This window comes from Panthera onca, chromosome X, assembly GCF_046562875.1.
Source record: "Panthera onca isolate mPanOnc1 chromosome X, mPanOnc1 haplotype 2, whole genome shotgun sequence".
In the NCBI taxonomy this organism is placed as follows: domain Eukaryota; kingdom Metazoa; phylum Chordata; class Mammalia; order Carnivora; family Felidae; genus Panthera; species Panthera onca.
The window spans coordinates 65,233,213-65,255,980 of NC_138357.1; the positions used below are offsets into that span (position 1 = coordinate 65,233,213).

The 22,768-nt window shown below is 36.3% G+C and overlaps 1 protein-coding gene across 2 annotated transcripts; it reads right to left on the reverse strand.

Annotated features, from left to right (window-relative positions):
* Positions 1-2,360: 2,360 nt before the first annotated feature.
* P2RY10 (P2Y receptor family member 10) lies at positions 2,361-21,352 on the reverse strand. Of its 2 annotated transcripts, XM_081793810.1 has the most exons (3): positions 21,222-21,352; positions 8,031-8,063; positions 2,361-6,060 (listed from the first exon to the last, which is right to left on the reverse strand). In XM_081793810.1, the coding sequence occupies exons 1-3, from the start codon at positions 21,350-21,352 to the stop codon at positions 5,022-5,024; spliced, it is 1,203 nt and encodes a 400-aa protein (XP_081649936.1). In that variant the 3' UTR covers positions 2,361-5,021. The 2 variants fall into 2 exon arrangements, with proteins under 2 accessions (XP_081649936.1, XP_081649935.1); XM_081793809.1 differs by lacking the exon at positions 8,031-8,063 and having other exon boundaries at positions 2,365-6,060.
* Between the last annotated feature and the right edge of the window lie 1,416 nt (positions 21,353-22,768).

Sequence of the window (22,768 nt, forward strand, 5' to 3'; positions counted from 1 at the left end):
ATATCTGTATGTCTGTCTCCTTCCTCAAGTTGAGGATGTTTTCAGCCATTATGTCTTTAATGTTTGTTTGTTTATTTATTTATTTATTTATTTATTTATTTTAGAGAGAGAGAGACAGAGACAGAGAGAGAGAACGAGTGGGGCAGGGGCAGAGAGAGAGGGCAACATAGAATCTGCAGCAGGTTTCAGGCCATGACCTTTAGCACACAGCCCAATGCTGGGCTTGAATTCTTGAACTGCAAGATCATGACCTGACCTAAAGTCAGGTGCTTAACCGAACTGAGTCACCCAGGGAACCCAACAGCCATTATTTCTTTAAATTTTCTGTCTCTGTCTCTATTCTCCTTCTGGGACTCTTATAATGTGAATGTGAAAAACATCTTTGATGTTGCTTTAGTCTGATTAAAAGCCAGACCCTCAGACAATGTCTTTTAAAGAACGCAAATCTATACAGTCCTATGAGACTGCCAGTGTGAGTCCCACAGGACACCAGAGCCAGGCTGGATTTGTTCCCTGGGCACAGTCAGAAAAACTGGGCCTCTGCATCTCAATTTTTGGAGATGCCAATGAGCTTCAGTGAAGTAGAGATACAGCATTCTGATGGTGTTTCCCAGCCTATGTTTTCTGAGTGCAACTTTATAGTTCCTAGATGTGTGCCAAACCTTAAACCTACTCTTAAGCCTTAAATTCCAGGAGAAGCTACACAGAATAGTTCGGTGTATGTTTCATTTTGCTTCATGTGCAGTGCCTTGGGAATAGTAACCCCAAGAGCTAGCTTTCTAATCATTACAGACCTGTGGAGCCCAGAAACACAAGACTCTCTGGCCACCAGAACCAAGTGTTCAAGGGTTATTTCCGGGATGACAGCTGCAAAAACCAAGGCATCATACACATGTTATCTATATATACTGTATATATAGTTATATATACAGCTTTAGACTTTGTGTGCCATTGGGAGAAAGTGAGTACAGGTTCTCCCAATGTCCTCATCTTGAACTAGAACCAGATCTCTAAATTTTACAACCTCATTATGTCTTGTATATTTCTAGCCAAATTACAGTAATTGTTATTAGTCACCTCCCAGCTTTTTTCCCTTTCTACCTTTGGCTCAGGAAGTTTTCCAGTAATAATCCTTACTTTTTTCTCTGTATTTGGCAACAACTTGAAAAAAATTCCATCATGTAAGACCCAACATTTCAGGTCATGGAAATCTACTCCCAACCCCAGAAGATCAGGAAATCTGTTAGTGTATAATAATATCTCCTGGAATTTTGGTACTGTCTTTCTTTCCCTTTAGTAGCCAACTTGAAATTCAACTTCTGCAAACCAGTTGTTCCCTTTCTATTTTATCAATTCTGTACATCAAATATTCTGCACATGTAATTTACTTGTGCAAAGCAATGAAAATGGAAACCATCTATATGAAAAATAGAAACCAACTTTCTATTCCAAAAAGAAAATTATGGTTAAATATTTTTAACCATATGATTAATATGACACATAAATTAATATATAATAATGTAATAATAATAATAACCATAATTAATATGATACCTAAACTACTTACTACTTAAAAGAGAAATGAGGCTTTAAATTTATATTTTAAGCACTAAGTTTACTTTTATGATGGGTTGTATCCCTAGAAAATGTGCAAAAGGATGTAAAGAGAAATCGATTTTCCCCATAGCTGTAATTTTATAGTAAGAAAGTTAAATTTTCAAGTAAGAGCATTATGCTTAACATTTTTATAGAAATTACCACATACTACATAAGGATAATCTATTTAATTTATGGTTAAGTGTTATATATGTACTCTGTGCTAGTATTTAAAGCTTTCTAAAAGTAAACAGCATAACCAATTATGAATAAATTGCATTTAAGGTCATATAGATTGTTGCACCAAAATATCTCTAAAAATATCTATCTTCTTTTTATGAAACTATTAGGTTAAAGAGCCTTTTATCAGAATTATAAGATTCGGAATGATATCTGAGCAGATTTTGACAAGTATCTTTCAGAGATGTTGAGGCAAATATGTAAAGCTTTTTATAGTGACTTTTTGAAAAGCTGATTCAAGGAGATATATTTTCCTGTCCTATTTGTCTTGCATGATGTCTCTGTAATAGGTATACAGATAAGTGTTAAGACTGTTGTTCATTGTAATACCTTAAAGCAATCTCACTGATTTATTGAGCTGTTATCTCATAAGATCAAGCATTTACCTTTCCACCAACATTGAATAAAGGCATCCTGGCCTTCAAAATTCAAGAACAAGCATTCCTTATTTTGTTATATTGTTATTCCTTATCTTGTTATATTTTATTATAATGTTATATTTTGTTATAATGTTATTCCTTATTTTGTTATATTTTGTTATAATGTTATATTTTTCTCTCTCACTACAATAGGGATTGATATGTCAAAACCCAAAGATTCTACTTTTATGGTAGCCAAAGGTAAGATACATTTATTAATTAGACCACAAATCCACAAATCTTGTGTTTGAAGTACTATCTCTAGTCAACAACTTCAAAGTAGGTGTGAGTATTTAGAACTGAAATACATTTTCTCCACAAACATCAGGATGTATAGTTCCACATAATTTCCTTTCCAAATAATGTCCTTAGAGTGGGACTGCCTAGACAGTCATTCTGATAATGCGTCCGTTAACTCCAAACGTATCTGGAAACATTCTTTAAGCAGTGCTTTCAGATGTAGGTTAATAAAGCAAAAGAAAACCAGTTTCAGTGGGGCACCTGGGTGGCTCAGTTGGTTGAGCACCCAACTTCACACAGATCATGATCTCACGGTTCATGAGTTCAAGCCCAGCTTCAGGCTCTGTGCTTCAGATTCTGTGTCTCCCTCTCTCTATGTCCCTCCCCTGCTCTATCTCTGTATCTCTCTCTCCGTCAAAAATAAACACCAAAAAAAGAAAACTGGTTTCATTAATTTATCATTACAGAACTCTCTTCCTCCCTAGAAACCTTGTTCTTTTTTCTTTTAATTTCTCCTTTTTTAGTTTTCCCTCCTTCTTCTTTAGCCGCCTGTTCATGTGGATATTCTGAAGAAGACAACCACTTCCCTTCTCCTCCTTCCATGCAAAGTGACTGTGTTATTTAAATTTGGGGCATAAATGATGAGAAGGATGTATTGAGCTTCATATATGACAACCTGAGAAGCTGAGGATTGCTTATATTCAAATCCCTCATAATGACTCTGAAATAATAGACATAACTGCTAGAAAAATAAGGATAAGGAGATTGCCAGAAAGAGGACACATATTTCTCTCCCATTCATTTATTATGTGATAATATTTTCGGTTGCTAATAAAATTCTGTGAGCTCTACTCACAGAGAATTTTCTCAATAAACATAAATTTGTTCAGAGTGTTGTATAGTAATGTTTAATAAGTCAAACATTCCAAAAATTTCCCAACACATCTAAATTTCACAAGATGTTCATCTCTCAGCTTTTTTCTTTTTTTTTTTGGCTACCCCCCTCATAGCAACATTTTTATAGATATGTCAACTAAGGCAAGGGAAACAAAAACGAAAATAAACTCTTGGGACTACATGAAAATAAAAGAGATTTTGAACAGTGAAATAAACCATAAACAAAACAAAAAAAGCAATGTACTGAATAGCAGAAGTTATTTGCAAATGATATATCCAATAAAACCCATATATATAAGGAATTTCTATATCTATCAGCTTTATAACCTTATTTCATCTATTTATGGGTTTTGTATGACATACATTAAGACCTAAAATATATTTAGTAGGAAAGAATGAGCTATTTGTGTCATATCCCTTGTCATGAAGACTGTAGATTGGGACAGTATTAGAAAACCTATCTATCATTTGATACTTTGTAGCTTGAAGCATGATATGCCATACCAATAACCCAGACTTTTCAGATAATATCAAGCAAAATGTGTAGAAATGGTCTTGGTCTCATGCAGCTTAGCTTTGGTCTGTGTCTTCACCTTTAACGTAAAGTTTAATATTGAGCTAGTAAAAGTAGCAACAAAAATAGAAGGAATAAATTAAGTATATATGGTGTATACAAGAAAAAATTTTGGCTCACCAGTGTTTATACTCAAGCAAGTTATTTCACTTCTCTGAGATTCTATTTATTCATTTGTATTGGAAACTTCCACAAATTTATTAGAAGGTCCAGATGAGGGGAGGCTGGTGGCTCAGTTGGTTAAGCCTCTGACTTTGGTTCAGGACATGATCTCATGGTTTGTGGATTTGAGTCCATGTTGAGCTCTGTGCTGACAGCTCAGAGCCTGGAGACTGCTTCAGATTCTTTATCCCCCCCCCCCCGCCCCCACCTCTCCTCTGCTCACACTCTGTCTCTCTCTCAAAAATGAATAAACATTAAAACTTTTAAAAAAACGGACCAGATGAGATGTTAAATTGTGAAAGTACCCATGAAATTCTGGTAAGCCAGAATACAATAGGTATCCAATACATTTTTAGTGAGTGAACAAATTTCTATGCCCTTTATTCAGTAATAGGTTTGTGGCCCTAAAAATTTATGCACACATTGCCTCAATTGTCACTCCCCCTTTGCCTGTGCATTTATTTATCTCTTAAAAAGATTGACGAATTTTACTCTCATTCACAAATAAAAGTTTTAATATAATAGAAATTTACTTTTATATCTTGGAAAAGATTCATGTATTTATTGTATCTTATTAACAATATATTTACTGAAGTAATGTTTAAGATAAAATATACAATCTCCATTTGGTTGAAAACATCTGTAAAAACTTGATCTAGGTCTAAGAAAGTACCTTGAATTTCAAAGAGGAAACAAGCAAACTCTATCCTTTCTTCCTCTCCCACATTTCTTACACTCTGCCTCCACCATTACATCCTTGTGACCACAATTATCACAAAAGAAAATTTCCATTGTTCACAAATTTCTTAAACAAATTGTCTGGCTGGTCATTCTGGCCTTTGGAAAAAGCTAGAAAACATAGCTAAAGTCACAATTGAAAAGGTATTTTATTTTTAGCTAATCATTGATGAACCACTCTCCCTGCTCATAAGGCGGGAACGGGTCACAGAGTTGCCATGGCGAGATAGTTGGTCACGAAACTCTGAGGCCATGAAATAATACAGAATGGGATCCAAAAGACAACAGAGACTTGCAAGGCATAGACAAAAGGGGTGGAAATACAGTGTGCTTTGGACAATGGGACAACTGCTAATGATGGTTTCCTTCACCATAGTGTAAAAAATAAAGTTAATATGATAAGGAGTGAAGCAGATGAAAAAGACTGCAGCACACATAAAAACCATCCGCAGTGCTTTCTGCCTCTCACTGATTCCTTGGAAAGCCATTGGTGGCTGCCTCAAGGATATAGTCGTTTTCCAGGTACACCATGCGATGATAACTACTGGGAACACAAATCCTGCCAGCTCAGCAACTGTAATCATTCCAACCAAAGCCACTGTATTCATTTTCTTGTAACCAAGATCAGCAAAACAGGACTGATTGTTGTTGGATGAGTAGGTGCTTCTCAGAAGGGGAAATGGCAAGCAGGCTGTTCCCACGATGATCCAGATGGCAGCACTGATGCCTACATCATACCTACGCTTCCAGTCTCTGGCCCTAAAGGGCTGGAGGAGAAAAAAACATCTCTGAAGGCTGATGCACGTCAGGAAACAAATGCTGGCATACATGTTGAGATACTTCAGGTAGAAGCACAGCAGGCAGAGGGCCTTCGGGAAGGGCCAGTGGTGGCTGATGTAATAGTAAATCCGGAGAGGTAAAGACAGCACATGAGCAAGATCAGCCACAGAGAGGTTGATCATGAAAATGATGGCTTTATTTTTCTTGCTGATGAAGCGGCACAGAACCCACAAGGCTGCACTATTGGCCAAAAGACCAGGGATGAATATGAGGATGTAGGTAGTTGCATAAAGGGAGTTCTGAAATGTCACATTAGTAGCATTGCAGTCAGTCTCAGCATTGCTGGTACTGTTGCTACCCATCTTGAATATTTCAGTATACTCATCAAGGTAAGCCGTGGAATTATAATCCCTCCTTAATAAAAGAAAAAAAAAGAATATAATAACTAATAAGTTCTATAGCCAACACCCAGATTCTTTTTTATACTTAAAGAGAACAGAATATTAAAATTAGAAAAGACTTGTTTACAGATGAAAGAGCAGATGCTCAAGGAAGATATGTAAGTGATCCAAGGTCACCTAATGAATCAGTTTGAAAACCATGCAATTGTCCCCTAACTGACCTTTGAGATTGTCTAAATTGTGTCTTGCAGGCAAGGACATCCTGAAATATTTACTCTAGTGGTTTCACCACCACAAAAAAAAGTATGGTATTTCAGTCTATTCCTTTTGTATCCAAATTTTTCTTGCCCCAAGGCCTGGTTAATGTGAATACTGCTTACTCATTTACAATTGCAATGATAGAAATCCAACCTCACCGTTTATGTCCCCTTTCTTCTCTTTTGTCTACCACCTGGTCCACTGGGTTCTGACTTCCTACCTTGGTACTCTAGCACTTTGAAAATGGCCCTGCCACTTAAGCCTGCATTGCTAATGCTGGCTAAGTTTCAAAACTTTGAGAACACTACCTCCTTATTATTCTATCACAATAGCATAGGTACTTCTTATAATCTCTTTCTCTCTCTCTTTTGCCTTAGGGTATATTCCAATTTACATGAAAAATATCATTAATGCATGAATTTATAGGCTGAACTAGGAATTCTCCTTATGTGATCTGGAATTTTCTGCCAGGAATTCTGTACTGGAGTAACATCATGGACATGGCAAATGATCCAAAAGTCACAGTAAACACTGATTAGGGAACCAGCAACATAGACCACAAAATCATTTTTTGGAAACAATTTGAAACTTAATACTTATTTCATTCAAATAGTCACCATAAAATTTTAAAAAATTTAATTCCCTTAATCTTATTTTATGCTTCAGTGAGGTTTTTATTGTGTATTATATGTAGAACATGGAGAATATAAAGTAATCTTTAGGACTTCCCAAGGTCTGGTCATGGATTTATGCAAGCTGCCTGCAAATAATAAGAAAGCAACAACTTCATTATTTTACTTTAACACTCTTATAGAATTTTACACTGAAAAGAACCTTTAAAATTATTTAATTCTGCCTTCACATAATACATGTAGAAGAAGTAAGGCCAAGAGAGAGGTTTATTAGAGACACAAAGCTACTAAACAGAAGATCTGGGACTTCAAATGGGAGTACAAGGTGCCTAATACTTATATCCTTACATCCTTCTCTTCATTTGTTTTCCTCTCCAAAACAAATTTTACAAACATAGCTTCTGTTCATATTGCAGGAATGTTTACTGCAATTAGAGCTAAACGTGGAAGAAATAAAGGAGTGAAGTTGTTCCTTAGGTGGAATAGCACTTTTGTTTTTAATTGTTTCTGTTTTAATTAAGTTTACAAACCAAAGGAGTGGTTTCCTTTTAGATTCTCCTCATAAGTAGCAGAAATCACTTCCTATATCATTTTACGTCTTATTGCAGGGAATAGAAATTTGAATTAAAAACAAAACCCCAAGAGCACCTGGGTGGCTCAATCCATTAAGTAACCAATTTTGGCTCAGGGTATGATCTCAGGGTTCGTTAGTTTGAGCCCCGCATTGGGCCCTGTGCTGACAGCTCAGAGCCTGGAGCCTGCTTCAGATTCAGTGGCTCCCTCTCTCTCTGCCCTTCCCCTGTTCTCACTCTGTCTCTTTCTCAAAAATAAATAAACATTAAAAAATTAAAAATAAATAAATACACAAATAAAAACAGAACCCCAAATAATTAATTCACATATAAAAGAGAGTCAACATTCTGAGCTACCATTACTCTACCATTACTTTCACTTTCCTTCCCTTAATATTTTATGCTCCCCCTACTTGGCCTGTGATATCTCCTGAAATGTCATGCAGTCATCTTGCTTATGTATGTACGACTTTGAACAGAAGGTAGAAGGATGTTCACAGGTGAAAAGAGGAAATAATTACCATGATGTGACTATCAGCAATGCACTCCAGAATCTGCAATGAAATTTTTCACATGAATTTATCCAATGTCATTCTCACAGCCATCATAAGAGGTAAGTACTATTATTACTCTCATGTGCAGATGAGAGATGAGGTAATTGAGGTTCAGAAAGATGCAGTAAATTTTCTGAGGTAACAAACCTAGAAAATAGTAAAAATGGGATTATACTATTTTGCCTTACTTTCTCCAAAGTCTATGCTATTTCTACTACACCACTTGCTTCTCCTTGCTTAGGAGGGACTACTTAATAGAATGGGGCTTATGACATCTGGAGGGTACATTATAGAAGAACCTTTCTAATTCCATAGTAAGACTTCATAATATTATAACACTAGGATTACTTTAATTAGGCTAATAAGATATAACAAAACACTTGTCCCCACATATAACACCCATCCATCCTCAACAACCACTTTGATTTCATTATTGGCAAAGTTTCTCCTATTATCTATTATCCATACAAAAACTGTGAGAAAGCAAGGGAAGATGCATAACGTGCACTACAGTTCCAAGAACTGAGAACATCTCACACCCACCCAAGTCACACTTCCACTTTTGTACTTTATAGACCTGGGTATTTGTTCCTGCTTCACTGGTGTAGAAAGTTTCACTTACTAAAGAGGGATGTTCTATTCACACCTCTGTGTTAAATAACAGAAACCTCTTAAGCCAGAACAGCAAACTAGAGATCAAATTCACACCTTCTTTTTTCTGTGGGTTTTTATGCCTTTGCAATTCAGTTTAATGTGAGCTTAGAGATTTGCATGGTCTGCTTTCCAAAATCTCTTGTCTAGACTGAAGGGAAGGTAGGATGGTTTTACCCCAAATCTGGTGACAATTATATGTAAAATTCCCAAGGTAAGGTGAAGCTGGGGGAATTTGTTTTGGGCAGGACAGAAATATAAGCTCTCTCAGGGGACATTTAGCTTGCTGTGGACAATCTGTGACACTTCTGAAATTTAAGAAAGGAGAACAACCTAAGAAGCCGCTCACAGAAAAATGCTGAATGGAAGGGCTAAAGTTGGAGTGTGTTCCTTCTCTCTGTCTCTGCTCTTGCCACTGTCTCTGTTTCTCTTTGGTTCTAGCCCTGTTGTTGACTATTTCCAGGTGGCTTGTGCTACCTCTGTTGTCAATTTTTCTCCCCTTCCACCTACACATATCTTTGTTTCCTGTCTCAGAAAAACGTATAAGATTGGTGATTCACTCCTGTGTCTGAATTCCCCTTCTCAGTAAGCGCCATGACTCTCCTCCTAGACACTCGACCTGGAGAATAGGGATTTATCCAACCCATATCACTATATTTCCTCCATATCCAACCAGAAAATGGGGTGATTCTCCCATGTAAAAATCTGTACAATCCATCTACACTTCCACTATTGCCATCCTAATCTACACTACTGTCATCATTCCTCTTGACTACCAAAACAGATTGATTTACCAGACTCCCTGCACTTCAGTCTTAGCCCCCTGAAGTCCATTCTCCACACTGTGTATAACACTAATATTAATTTTGGCCATGATTTACTGAAAGCTACCATTTATTTGCAGGCTAAGCACTCTTCACATATTATCTCATTAGTCCTCATTGCAGCCCTATGATTATTTCCATATTACTGATGAGGAAACTGAGATGAAAAGAGGTTAAATAAGTTTCACCAGTCACAAAACTTACATAGTATAGAGGTAGGGTATTAGAATTAGAGCCTATGCTTGTTTCCATACTCTCTTACCTTTGTCCTGGAACTTACTAACCTCTTCTAACACTTTCTATATGGTGGCCCAAATAAACTTTCTTTGATATATGTCATTCTCCTCCATAAAATTATTTGCTGGCTTTCCATTGTATGAAAGCCAAACTTCTCACCATGGCCTAAAGGCCATAGCTAATATGTCTCCTGTGCCCTTCAACATCACTTTGTTCCATTCTCTTACTCATTCTCTATATTTTAACTACACTGAGATGTTTTCAGTTTCTAGAACAAGCCAAACTTTTTTTTTCTGACAACACCCTCTACATATATTTCTTCTGTCTGTGATTATATCCCTCAAGATTTTCATGCCTGGTTCCTTTTAATCTCGGTTTTCAGATCAGAGACTGTCACTGCCAATACTATCTAGGCAGTCCTGCACATCATTATATACTCAAACTCTCTGTTCCTTCTCTTCATAGCATCAACATTGGTAATTTAAATGTTTGTTTACTTGTCTATTGGCTTTTTCATCCACTGTGCCATTAGCTTCACTAGTGCCACAACAAGATCTGCTATGTTAATCACCATATAGCCAGAGCAGCTTACTACAGAGCAGCTTAAAGTCCTTATTTGGAAGCCTCAAGCAAAAATGCAAACTCAGTTATGTCAACTAATACATTTCTGCTGCCTGATTTCCCTACAATGTTTTTTTTTTTTTTTGATTTGGGTTATTATCATCAACATACCTTGCACCTATCCTTTTCAATTCAGAAAATTCATACCTATAGAAGGTTGAGAGAGAAGCAAACTAATTAATTTAGAAATCACAAGTGGTCAGGCATATCCTATGGGTATGAACCAGTACCACCCAAGTTCTCAGAGTATCATTAAGAGCATTATCTGGACCTCAGAATGAAGCTAGTACTTGTGGTCTCCTTCTAAAAATATTGTAATCCTTTATGTTTCTAGGCTGTCATTCTGCAGAGGGTAAAACTGCCTCACCTAATCAGCAAATAACTTCCTACCCACTTATGCATAGGAACTAAAAGGAGAGTGAGGATGCATCTGCAATCCCCAAAGCTCTCCACTCATTAAAACTAATCATAAAGGGAAAATAACTCTATTTTTTCCATAGATTTTTGAGAACTCTGGCTGCTTAATCAATATATATTTAATTAGCAAAATCTTATAAATTTTGTGCTAGGTTCTGTGGAGAATACAGAATTATCTGCCATAATCTCCATCCCTGAGAACCTTCTTCTCTGTGTCCCTGAGAAACTTCTGGTCTGGTGGGGGAAATATTTTTAAAATCTCTAACATCATAATCAGTGCATCACAAGAACTGAAGTAAATTACATAGTTGATAACAAATCCTCATATTATCATAGCATCATCCCTGTGAAATAAGTGAGACACATATCAGTAATACCCTTACCATAGTGTTTAACTGACAATGAGATGAATTTAAGAACAATTAAATACCCACTTCAAGCTCACAGGGTAAGAATATGGTGAAAGTGAGACCAGAGGCAAAACTTGTAGGCCTCTTACTCAATGCTCTTTCTACCATATCAGGCTGATTTTTTCTTGAATTCTGAGAGATAGAGCACCTCAAGCCAGAAGAAATAGCACTTGTGGCATGCCATCTGCATTTTCTTATTGATCTCTGTAGGAACAGGGTTGGAAAGAAAAAATAGAGATGGTGACTGAGGAAGAGATAAAGTTAACGTACTTTGCCTGATTTATACACTATTTTTTTTTTTAATCCTAATACCCTTTTAAGGTTTTGGTGAAGTTTCATCTCTTCAAGAAAGCCTGCACTGGGTATTACCAATACTATTCATCTGGGATTCAGAAATTTATGACTTCATACAGCAAATTAAAATTCTGCTATGAGTGTATCCAATATGCTAATTGCTAAGAATGGTAGATTGAGGTGGGAAATTTCAGAGAAATATAATGCATGACTGTTGTCCTCAAAATGTTTACAGTCATTTAAGAGAGATAGATATAAGAATAACTAGCCATAATAGATTTTTGAAACATGCCATGAAAGAGAAAACAAAGAAGTTTTTGTGGGAGTGGAAACAAATCCTGCACAGAAGAGGATTGGATGTTCAACTTAAAGTTTAAATTCCATTTTCAACAAGCAGTTTGGGTGGGCAGGGTACAGGAGAAGAAAGGATGGGGGAAGAATTCCAGCAATGAATAAATAGAATTCAAACATCCCAAACTATAAAAATAAATGACATAGATAGCAATAATAGGTGTCCTAGTCCAGCTGAAAAACAGTGAGATGGTAGGGAAGGTGGAATGAGAGGTGAGAATGGGAGAAGAGAGTAGAAGGGAAAAGAGACTAAAAAGGTAGATGCAACTCAATCATAGAGAGTTTTAGCAAAAATCTCTAAAGGATTCTGGGAAGATAGTGATATTACCATACTGATTTTTTAAAATAATCACTCTGGCAAAAGTGTAGAAATGGATTGGAAACATGGGCCATGTCAGACAGGAAATCCGTATCAGTTGGGAATTTGTAGAGTGACCAACAGTTTGGTTTACCTAAGACTGAGGGTTTCCTGAGACAGGATTTTCAGTGCTAAAACTGTGAAAGTGCAAGGCGAACAGGATAGTTGGTCACCTTATTAGTACAACAGTTGAGGTGAAAACAACAACTCTGAACTTGTTATGGCAGGAATATTAGAATTTCAAGTAAAATTCAGTTATGGAATTGACCAGTTTGGGACATTGTTTGAGGATTCAAAGATAAATTCAGTTATAGAATGTGTGAAATTTTAGAAAGAGATAATCACAGTTTTGCGTTTTTCCAAAGCCCTTTCAGATTAGTAGCACATAGCATTCACCTCTCCTGACAATCTGAGCCAATTCACCTCTTCCTTATCCTGGGACTTTTCAAATTTGTACTCTCTGGCTAGCCTTTTCAATTCTTGACTCATCAACAGTATAATTATTAAGTTTCACTGCAAATTGTACAATACTAGCATGCATCATACACTCCCAGAGACCTTAAATATTTAAATCCCTCCATTTCTGATGGCCAACCTAGCACCCTCCCTTATCTTACTTCCTTCCTTACTGAGCCTAGATTAAATGGTTAAACCAACTACTCTTACACAAAAAACCTCAACTTCCTTATTCAACATTCTCTTGCTGTATGAGACTGGCAATGTCTTAATTGCAGATCAAGTCCACAATCCGTGTTCTTTTTTTACTGTACAATCTGCTGAATGCTCCTATTAAAAATACTAGGATCTATTTGGAGTGCAAAAACTAGAAATTTATGACTCTAGCCTAAGATTTTTTGCTTCAGCCTTTCTTTGCACACCAGTGATTACTATCTTCTTTCATTTCCATGGTGGCCATTCAACAGCTTCACAACTTTACTAAAGTTTCTTCTCTCCTATTCTCCCATCTACCACCTTTCCCAGCAAAGACGTTGTTAAGGTTTTTATTTAAATTCAAGTTCGTTAACAAAGTGTAATATTAGTTTCAGGTGCACAGTATAGTGATTCAACACGTCCATACAATGTTTTGCCTCTCTCTTTTGTTCCCTTTGCTCATTTGTTTCTTAAATTATACATATGAGTGAAATCATATGGTATTTGTCTTTCTCTGACTGACTTATTTTGATTGGCATTATACTCTCTAACTCCATTCATGTCATTGCAAATGGAAAGATTTCATTCTTTTTTATAGCTGAGTAATATTCCATTATATATATAATATATTATTATATATTATATATGCCACTTCTTTATCCATTCATGAGTTGATGAACATTTGGGCTGTTTCCATAATTAGGCTATGGTAGATAATTTTGCTGTAAACATCTGTAAACATATATCCCTTTGAATTATTTTTGTATTCTTTGGGTAAATATCTACTAATGCAATTGCTGGGTCATAAGGTAGTTTTTTAAAAAAAACTTTTTGAGAAACCTCCATGTTGTTTTCCAGAGTGGCTGCACCAGTTTGCATTCCCACAAACTGTTCAGCAGAGTCTTAACTTCTTAAATCACAGACAACGTTGAGGTTGTTGGATGAGAAGAAACTCAATTTCATCTACTGTCTCCTCCCAACACATAATCTTATATACAACTACATCTTTCTTACTTCCCAACACAGCTACTTTTCTCGTTGCTCAAGATGAATTACCATGCTCTCAATTCATTTTAGGGGTGCCTAGGTGGCTCAGTCAGTTAAGCATCTGACTTGGGCTCAGGTCATCATCTCATGGTTCATGAATTCGAGCCCCACCTCGGGCTCTATGCTGACAGTTCAGAGTCTGAAGCCTGTTTCGGACTCTGTGTCTCCCTCTCTCTCTGTCCTTTGAGCCTCCCTCAAAAGTAAATAAACGTTAAAAATTTAATTCATTTTATATCTCTTAGGATCCTCTTTCATTAATTGCTCCCATTTATTCTAGATCATCATCCTTTCCTCCACTCTCAGTTAGATCTGTGTCATCAAGTCTCACCAACCCCCCAAATAATTATTCTCTTCTATATGCATCTTATTCTAGCTATTTGTTAACTTTTTAATCTTTTAAAATAAACTCATAATAGTTGTTTACACTTGTTTCCTTTTCTTCACTTTGTATCCATTCTTTATGCACTCGAAGGTGGTGTATATGCCCTCAGAACCTCACTGAAACTGCTTTAGCAAAAGTGACAAGTGACCACCACATTGCTAAATCATGCAGAGCTTCTTTGCTGCCCTTGATACAGTCTGACCACTTCCATCTTTTTGCAAAGTTCTCTTCCTTTGGCTTTCAAACAATGATTTCTTAATTCTCAACTTCTTGTTCATTTATACTGAGTTTCCGTCATGCTTTCTTTAATTTTTTCACATCCTTCAACTGTTTGCTTTCCCTAGGTCTGCCTCTTCTCTTCTTATTCATTACCCTTCTCTTCTTATTCATTACCTTAATGCTGAGTAACATCATCTACTTTAATGGCTTAAGTTACCACCCATATTCTGATGACTTTCATATCTCTATGTCCAAGACTTGCCTATCCTAAGATATAAACCCATTTTGTCCAGCGTCCAGCTGAAAATTCACATATGAATGTCTCCCAGGCATCTCAAAATGAATATGTCCAAAACAAAAGTCATCATATTCCCTGAACTTTTACTTATACACCACTATCAGAATTCTTAGAATAATCTTAGAGTCTTTCTTCTCTCTCTTTCAATCAACCAAGTTTTCTCTCCCTCCCTGTCACACTCTCTCTTCTTTCTCCGGATTATTGAAACATTAATTAACTGATCTACCTCCCTCAAGGATTGCCCTGTTAAAAATTATTATCTACTATTATCTACTCTGGTATCAAAATGATGTATCAAAATGCAAATTGAGGCTGCCATGTCATCATAGTAATTGCTTCAATAATACACTCATTGCATTATATCAAATGTTTCCATTTCTTTCTGTATTTCTTACTAAACCATGAGAATTTTGAAGACGAAAACCACATATTAAACCTTTTTAAATCTCCAGAATCTAGCAGAATGATTGGCACATAGTCATTAAGTCAATATTTTAACTGAAAAAAATATACTGCTTTGTAACAACTCTTATATTGTGTAACTATTTATGAATCTCTCCACACAGACGGTTAGCCATGCAATAAGTTTATACACATTGGTTTGTAAAGACAAGATTATGGAGAATAGGCACAGTTATGGTCTCCTCTACTACTGAATATATGGTCAAAGCAAGGAAAATAAGGTTGGAATCTAATAAACTAAATTTATTTTTTAAATAAATTTAAACAAATTTATCTTTCTCTCTAACTCTATAACAAGGCTAAACATATATCACTAGTAAATCAATTGCTGTTAACTGGCCCATGTAGGGATTAATCCCAAGGGCTTAATCTCATTGTTGTTGCATAATCAAGTCATCTAACCAAAACCACACTGACAATAAATTCCAGGTAAATTATAACCTGTGAAAATGCCACATCCTCAGCATTACTTCAGCCCTTAGCTCTGTAGTTGTGAACCACTTAGAAATAAGAACAGAATTTTTAGTGCCTCCAAAACCAGCATTATAGAAGTAAATGCCCTTGGTCACTCCAGTGTGCAGTGCTATGTCCAAGGTACATGCTGCTTAAACCAAAATCCAGGACCATGATGACAGATGCCTCTTCTCTTGAAAGAGGAATATGATGATAGAAGCTAAACCCTAAAGGGGACTTACTTCCTGGATCTTATCTCAAAGGTCAATATTTTACTCTCTCTCAACTCTCATTTTTCCCATGCACTGGGAAACCCTATTCTGACTTCCTCCTTTGTACATTTATAATACCCTTATAAGGACTTATAGCCTGCACTATAAGAATGTAGTCTTTCTGAGGGAGGATTCTGTATCTTAGACTTTTGTGTTATTCACTTTTCTTAGCAGATGGTTAAGCATGCAATAAGTTTATACACATTGGTTTGTAAAGACAACAGTATGGAGAATAGGCACAGTTATGGTCTCCTCTACTACTGAATATATGGTCAAAGCAAGGAAAATAAGGTTAGAGTCTAATAAAGATGGACATCTGAGAGTTCCAAAGCGTGCAACTCTGGATTTTTATTTAAAATCCAACAGGATTTTAAGCTTAAGTAAGAATATGGTCATTAAACATTCTTTTTATGGAAATAAAGGGAAATGGCCTGTTGTCTCAGAACATAAAGGTATGTTGGGTCTTTAAATATAACTCAATGGAGCTGAGTCCAAAAACTTAGGAGCTGCCAATAACATGTAACCAAAGGTAGTTTTGCATCCCAACCATCTCAATGCTGTGGTTTCACAATGGTAGAGCCAATGCAACTTATATTATGCATCAGAATTCATACCAGACTTCTAAGTTTCAGTGAAATGCTAAATCCAAGAAGTTTTCGCATGCATCCTGTCAGTCACTATCCAAGTGCTATTCATGTTACCTCATCCTTGTAAGAGCTCTGAGTTAATTACTATTATACCTTTTGGAGATCAGAAAATGTAGGCTCAACAGGATTAAGTTTATTAAAGTCACAGCTATTATGATTTCAGTTGTAAAGGTAATTTATGAGCAAAGAAAGCTAAAATTATAATACAAACAACTTTTTTCACAAACAAAAAGATATTTTAAGTGGCATTTCTATGAATAAGAGTGCCCATCAAATATATAAGGCTGTTATTCTCAATTCTAGTTCCAGTGCTTTTTCTTTATATCTACACATAGATGGCAAATGACTGCCCACCAGGTGTCATCATAGTATTGCACCAAAACCAGGGATCTTTATGAAGATCTGCCTATGAACCCAAACCATAATAGATCTGTGAATGGAGTACTAGAACAGTTTATAACAGTAGTGATATGAATGTGACAATATTTGCCCTAGGTTCGGAAAGACTTAAAAGCAGTAGTATATATTGAAAAAGAGCACTGGATTTGGAGCTAAGACATGTGGGTCTTAGTAACTATTCAAATGTTCTTTGTGTTGCCCTGCTAAGCCTTTTCCTTTCTGTGGTTTTAATTTCCTTCATTATTAAAATATGACAATTTTAACCGGATGATTTTAACTCCCTTCCAGCCCTAACTTGCCATGATTTTATGAGCATGGCTCCTCTCAACCCCGTATCTAAATAATACTACCAGCACTGCCACTGTCATCATTAATGCAGCAACCACCATCTCAACCCTCCTACTGATTTATACTTTGCAAACCATTATTGCACCAATAATTGTTGTTAATCATTAGTAAAGGTATAGGTTGTGAATAACCTGGTCAGTGAATATTATCTCTATCTTAAGGATCAGAAAAATGAGGCTCAGAGAAATGACCTTATTTACCTGAATACATAAAGTTAGCATGTGGCAGAGTGAGGAGAGTGAAACCAAGGTTTCCAGTACTAAGGTGACTGCTCTTCCTGTACAACACTACAAATCTTCACTGTGTCAGTCCTCCCCCTCTTTCCACCCCTTATCATTAAGTCACTAATACTGTTAAGTGAGCATGTTTATAAAATTTGTTTCTTCTATTTTCTTTGACAATAGGGCCAGTATGTGAGGTTGCCATCTTTGGAGAACAAGGGAAAATTAAATAAGGAATGGTTTCTGAAGGGGGTTCCCTCCCATTCTCTAGGGGGCAAACTTTACAAGCCACTTGGAAACCTAACTTGCTTTGTCTTACTTTACCTTTTCCTTCTTTAAACCTTAAAAGTCTCACATTTATTACCTATGCCAGTCTGACCCACATGACCATGGTGTCCTTTGTTCAATCACTCACAATCACAGCTGAAGAAGAATAACTTGAATTTGGAACCCTGCTATCTCCTGAATTGATTAGAATCAACTCTAAATTACCCACTTGACATCAGAAACACTAAGCTTTGTATGTATCCTGTAAGTCTAGACATTTTTTTCTATAAATTAGAAGAAGTGAAAATTATTTTCATCCCTAAAATGAATTTAAGTAACTACACTATTGACAAACAAAATCTTAAATGTTTGAATTTAACTGTCATTCATGCATCTGTATTATGACATGCATGATGTCATAATCATTTGGGAAAATCATTTGGGAAAGATGCTTAACTATATATCATTTTTGCAGTTGCAGTATTTTGGAAGTAGCAGGAATCAGGTTCTTTGGGCAGAACTGGGGTCATATCTTAACTCAGTTATCAGCTGACTAGCCTGAAATGTCTTAATTCATATTCGTGGGCTTCAGTTTCTTCATTTATAAAAGTAAGATCATAGTCCTTGCAACATAGATTGTTGTGAAGATTAAATGAAAAATGTACGTGAAATGACCTATTTTGATGTCTGGTACACAGTAAACATTAAATAAATGGTAGTTCATTTCCCCTTTACTTGTATAGAAAGTAATCTCCATGGGTTTTTGGTTAGATACTGTACTTTTATGGGTTTAGAAGATCCCCAAAAATGTATAGTTGTGAAGACGGCTAACAGAGCTAAAATAAAATTTCTTAAAGTAGAAGGCTGGAAAGCATGTGTTATTCTAAAAAAGAATATTCCTTATTATAGTAAATATATTTGTAAATCAAAACCATTGTTCTTATAATACAAACTGTTGAAAATACAGATCTACACAATATTCGTGGCTGTTGAGCATGCAGTATTTGGAAAATGTCAGTGTAAGGGGGCAGGTTTTTTTAGGAGTCCATTGGGGCGCCTGCGTGGCTCAGTCGGTTAAGCGGCCAACTTCGGCTCAGGTCATGTTCTCACGGTCCGTGAGTTCGAGCCCTGCGTGGGGCTCTGTGCTGACAGCTCAGAGCCTGGAGCCTGTTTCAGATTCTGTGTCTCCCTCTCTCTGACCCTCCCCTGTTCATGCTGTCTCTCCCTGTTTCAAAAATGAATAAAACATTAAAAAAATTTTTTAAAAAAATCTCTAAGAGTCCAGGGTCTGGTTCTTAGGGACGGAAGTCCATAATAACCTTGTAGTGACATTTTTATGTTTCTCAAAGGATACTTTGGTCTTAAAAGATTAATACTGATTGGGTGACAATATCATTGTGGAAGTCAGATTTCAGACCTAGTTCCCTTCTTTGTTGTTTGTGTTTTTCATTAAAAAAGGAAATTAATTACAAAAAATTTTGCCTGTGGTCTAAAAGTTGAAGTTCTCACGATAACATTATTCTGAATGAAATATAATGGTCCTTGACAAAGTTTACTGGGTTCCATTTATGATCTAGATTATATTTCCAGAAAGTCCCCTCTAATGAAATTTTCATGTTATGGCCTATTATTTACCACTTAATGATATATCGCTTTTCTCAAGTACCTAGGAGCCTAGAGTCAAATCATTGCATTGTTATAAAGGAAAGTAAAGACCATCTGTTCTAAGCTCTTCCCTTTATTACAAGTGAGAATATTGAGACCTACACAAATTAAGAAAGATGCATGCAAACCAATACTAAGTAAAAACTTCCTTGCAAAATAATTTGACCTCAATGTAAGTAGACTTCTTGACCAAAAGTTTTTAAGTAAAGCAGACTCTATGCCAGTCATTGTCCTGATTGTTGGGCCTCTTAGAGTGGTTTTGCAACAGGCAGCTCTGTCCTCTTTGCTTGAGCTGTGACTGAAGGGTATAGACTTCCCTGCCTATTAGGGTATCAGTTGAGTTATCCCAAACACAACTAGCCATGAAAAGCCAACACAAATCACCCAGAAGTATGATCACCCATTTTTCAGTCTTATGCTCCACCACTTCCAGGGTTTGAGCAGTCTGTACAACATGAATTAACAAGTTTCCTAGTTGAACCCCAATAAGAACTGCTTTTAAACAAAGGAAGACCTGTGTTCAACAAGAATCATGACAAAGATCATTACCTTGAATGCATTACCTGATTCTTAGTTCAGGCCTTTTTCCACCTCAGTATACCAGGATATCACCTATTTCAGCACTGAATAATTTTACTGTGTAACAATTGCTAAATGATAAGCTACTCAATTAATATAAATGGCAGTGACACCCTCCATCCATTTAAGCAATCAAAATAAAAATGTTCCCACTGACAGGACTTAGGGACTGAGACTACTCCCCACCAAAAGCACAACAAAGTTTATTATTCTATCCACGGTGATCCTGGTACCAAAATGCATGGCACAATCCACATTTAAGACTCCCCAGTAGAAGTTTCCTTTTGACTCAGTCATCTTGGCTCAGAACCAAAGAGGTTTCTACTACTCAGAGTAATAAGAACAATAATCACTTAAAAGATAGGTGCCTCTCCTTTGGGTTCTTCTATACAGAAGGGCTAGAGTTAATAAAGCAACTTTTAAAGGATTAAGAAACATCCCTGAGCACACTCTGAAATCATGTGTATTTACTTTCACATTTATCCAAAATCAAGTGTCTTTATTTCACTGACTCTCAGTTTTCCCATCTGTATTATGAAAGATTTGAATTATTAAGAGCTCTTTCAATTCCAAAGTCCATGATCTTTCTTTCCTTCTATCATGAAAAAACTTGCTATTTCTGTATATGAAAAACTAAACAACAAAATAAGGACTTAATACATAAAACTTTTTTCATTATGAAATTGTATAAATTACACAAAACAAATATTCAAATACTCTTTTTTGAGTTTAAAATGTCAAGTTGTCTCAATGAGTCTCACTTAACACAGTTTTCTCAACACTTTGTGCTTTCTTCCCTGGTTGATGGAGAACCACAGAGCCCTTAGCAAAAAGTGAGCTGCATCACATACTCCATGCTCCTCAAGAATGGTGGGGTACTTGATAGCATTACCCCTGACTTTGTACTCTAGTCAGGCTCAAGGGCAAGCACGATTGATCTTGCTGTAAGAAATTTGAAATGAGAAACCAGTGGCCATTTTCACGTTGGACACTGGTCCCACATCTGTCTCTATCTTGGATCTTCATGCCCTCACCAATATTCCCACATGGAACCACCAATTCCAAGATACTAGGTTGTAACTTACCCTGGAGCCTTGTCGGGATTAGCACTCCTGTTTCTTTGCAGGGAGTTGGGAGTGAAAAAGCCTAACTCTGGGCGGCACAGATTCTGCTGATAACTGAAAAATTTGTTGTTGAAAGAGGAAGTTGAGTTCATTTGGTGTCTCACCACAGAAACCTTATTTGTACAGACCAAAGGTAAGTCCCTTGAGCAGATGACAGTACTTAAGTTTTATTTCATTTTTATTTCATTTAACAGATAAATTCAAAGAGTATGGAGTCAAAGCCTGTACAAAATCAAACCATAGCTGCATACAGCCTTCCTTACTGTCCCTCACCCTATCTCTTTCCAACACAACTCACATGTCTATCTGTCTCATTAGAATCTCCATGGAAAGATAGGATTTTGGTGCGAAATTTGAAGAGAGTTTACTTTAGAAAAAGAAAGCTGGAACTCCTTCAAGCCAGAGGACATAAGGTGAAAAAACCTCAAGAACAGCAGTAGAAGTATCTTTGCTTCAAAGGTTCCCTCCACATGGAGTGCTTTTCCCTCAACCTCTCATCTCAAGGCTTAAAACCTAATGTATAGTTAGTTATTTTTGTTCATGGTTTATCCTTTATGTATACTGCAAACTGATTGAGGGCAAATATTTTATGTCTGACTCATCTCTGTATTCCCAACTAGTCTAGAACAAAGCACTTTTATGTTTGTTGAATGAATAAGTGAGGGAATGAATGAAAAAAAAAACAAATGTTCAAATAACTCATGACTAAATAAATGAAAAGTGCTGATTAGAATCTCCTTCCACTGTACTAAGATTTTGGTCTTTATGTAAAAAGTTTATGGGGCCTTATAATTATGAAAATAAAGAAAAATATATACTTGGGTATTATAGTGTCAGCCAAGTCTGAAAGTAGTTCTGAAAAAACAAGGCTTACAAAATGTACAAACTTCTGTGGGCATGTAAGGGAACCGCATTCAGAAACCAGGGCCAAGAGCTGCAAAGAGCCTTCTGGGTAATAACCATAGCAAAGGGGAAAAAGGTAAGTATAGTAGGTTAGGTCAAACAGTAGCATTTTAATTTATGGATAAAACTAATAAGGAGAAAGTAAATGACAACATTTTTGTGGGAGGGCAATCTAGATCTGCAACAAGCTCGCCCTATAAAACCAGAACCATTCAAGATCTAGATGAAGCCATGTATAATACTCAGAGATGTTTAATACAAATTTCAAGGGCATCAAGAGTTGGGAAAGACAAACTTTTAGCACTAAAAACTATGAAGTTGAACTGATTTATAAAAAGATGATGACTTGTGAGGACTGACAAAAGGAAAAGATACCCATCCTGGCTGAGGTATATCAAATATTTGACCTTCTAATCCCCTTCTGAATTCTGACTCGATATATTTATCCCGTTTGAATCTGTTGTTAATTTAGTTTTCTGGCTTGACATCCTACTAAAAGGAGAATACACTGACAGTCCAATACACGTTTCAGTCCATTTGGAAGTTCTGTTCCTCAGTATAAATTGTTAAATTGGATTTCTAGTAAAAATCTATCCTTTGTGAAT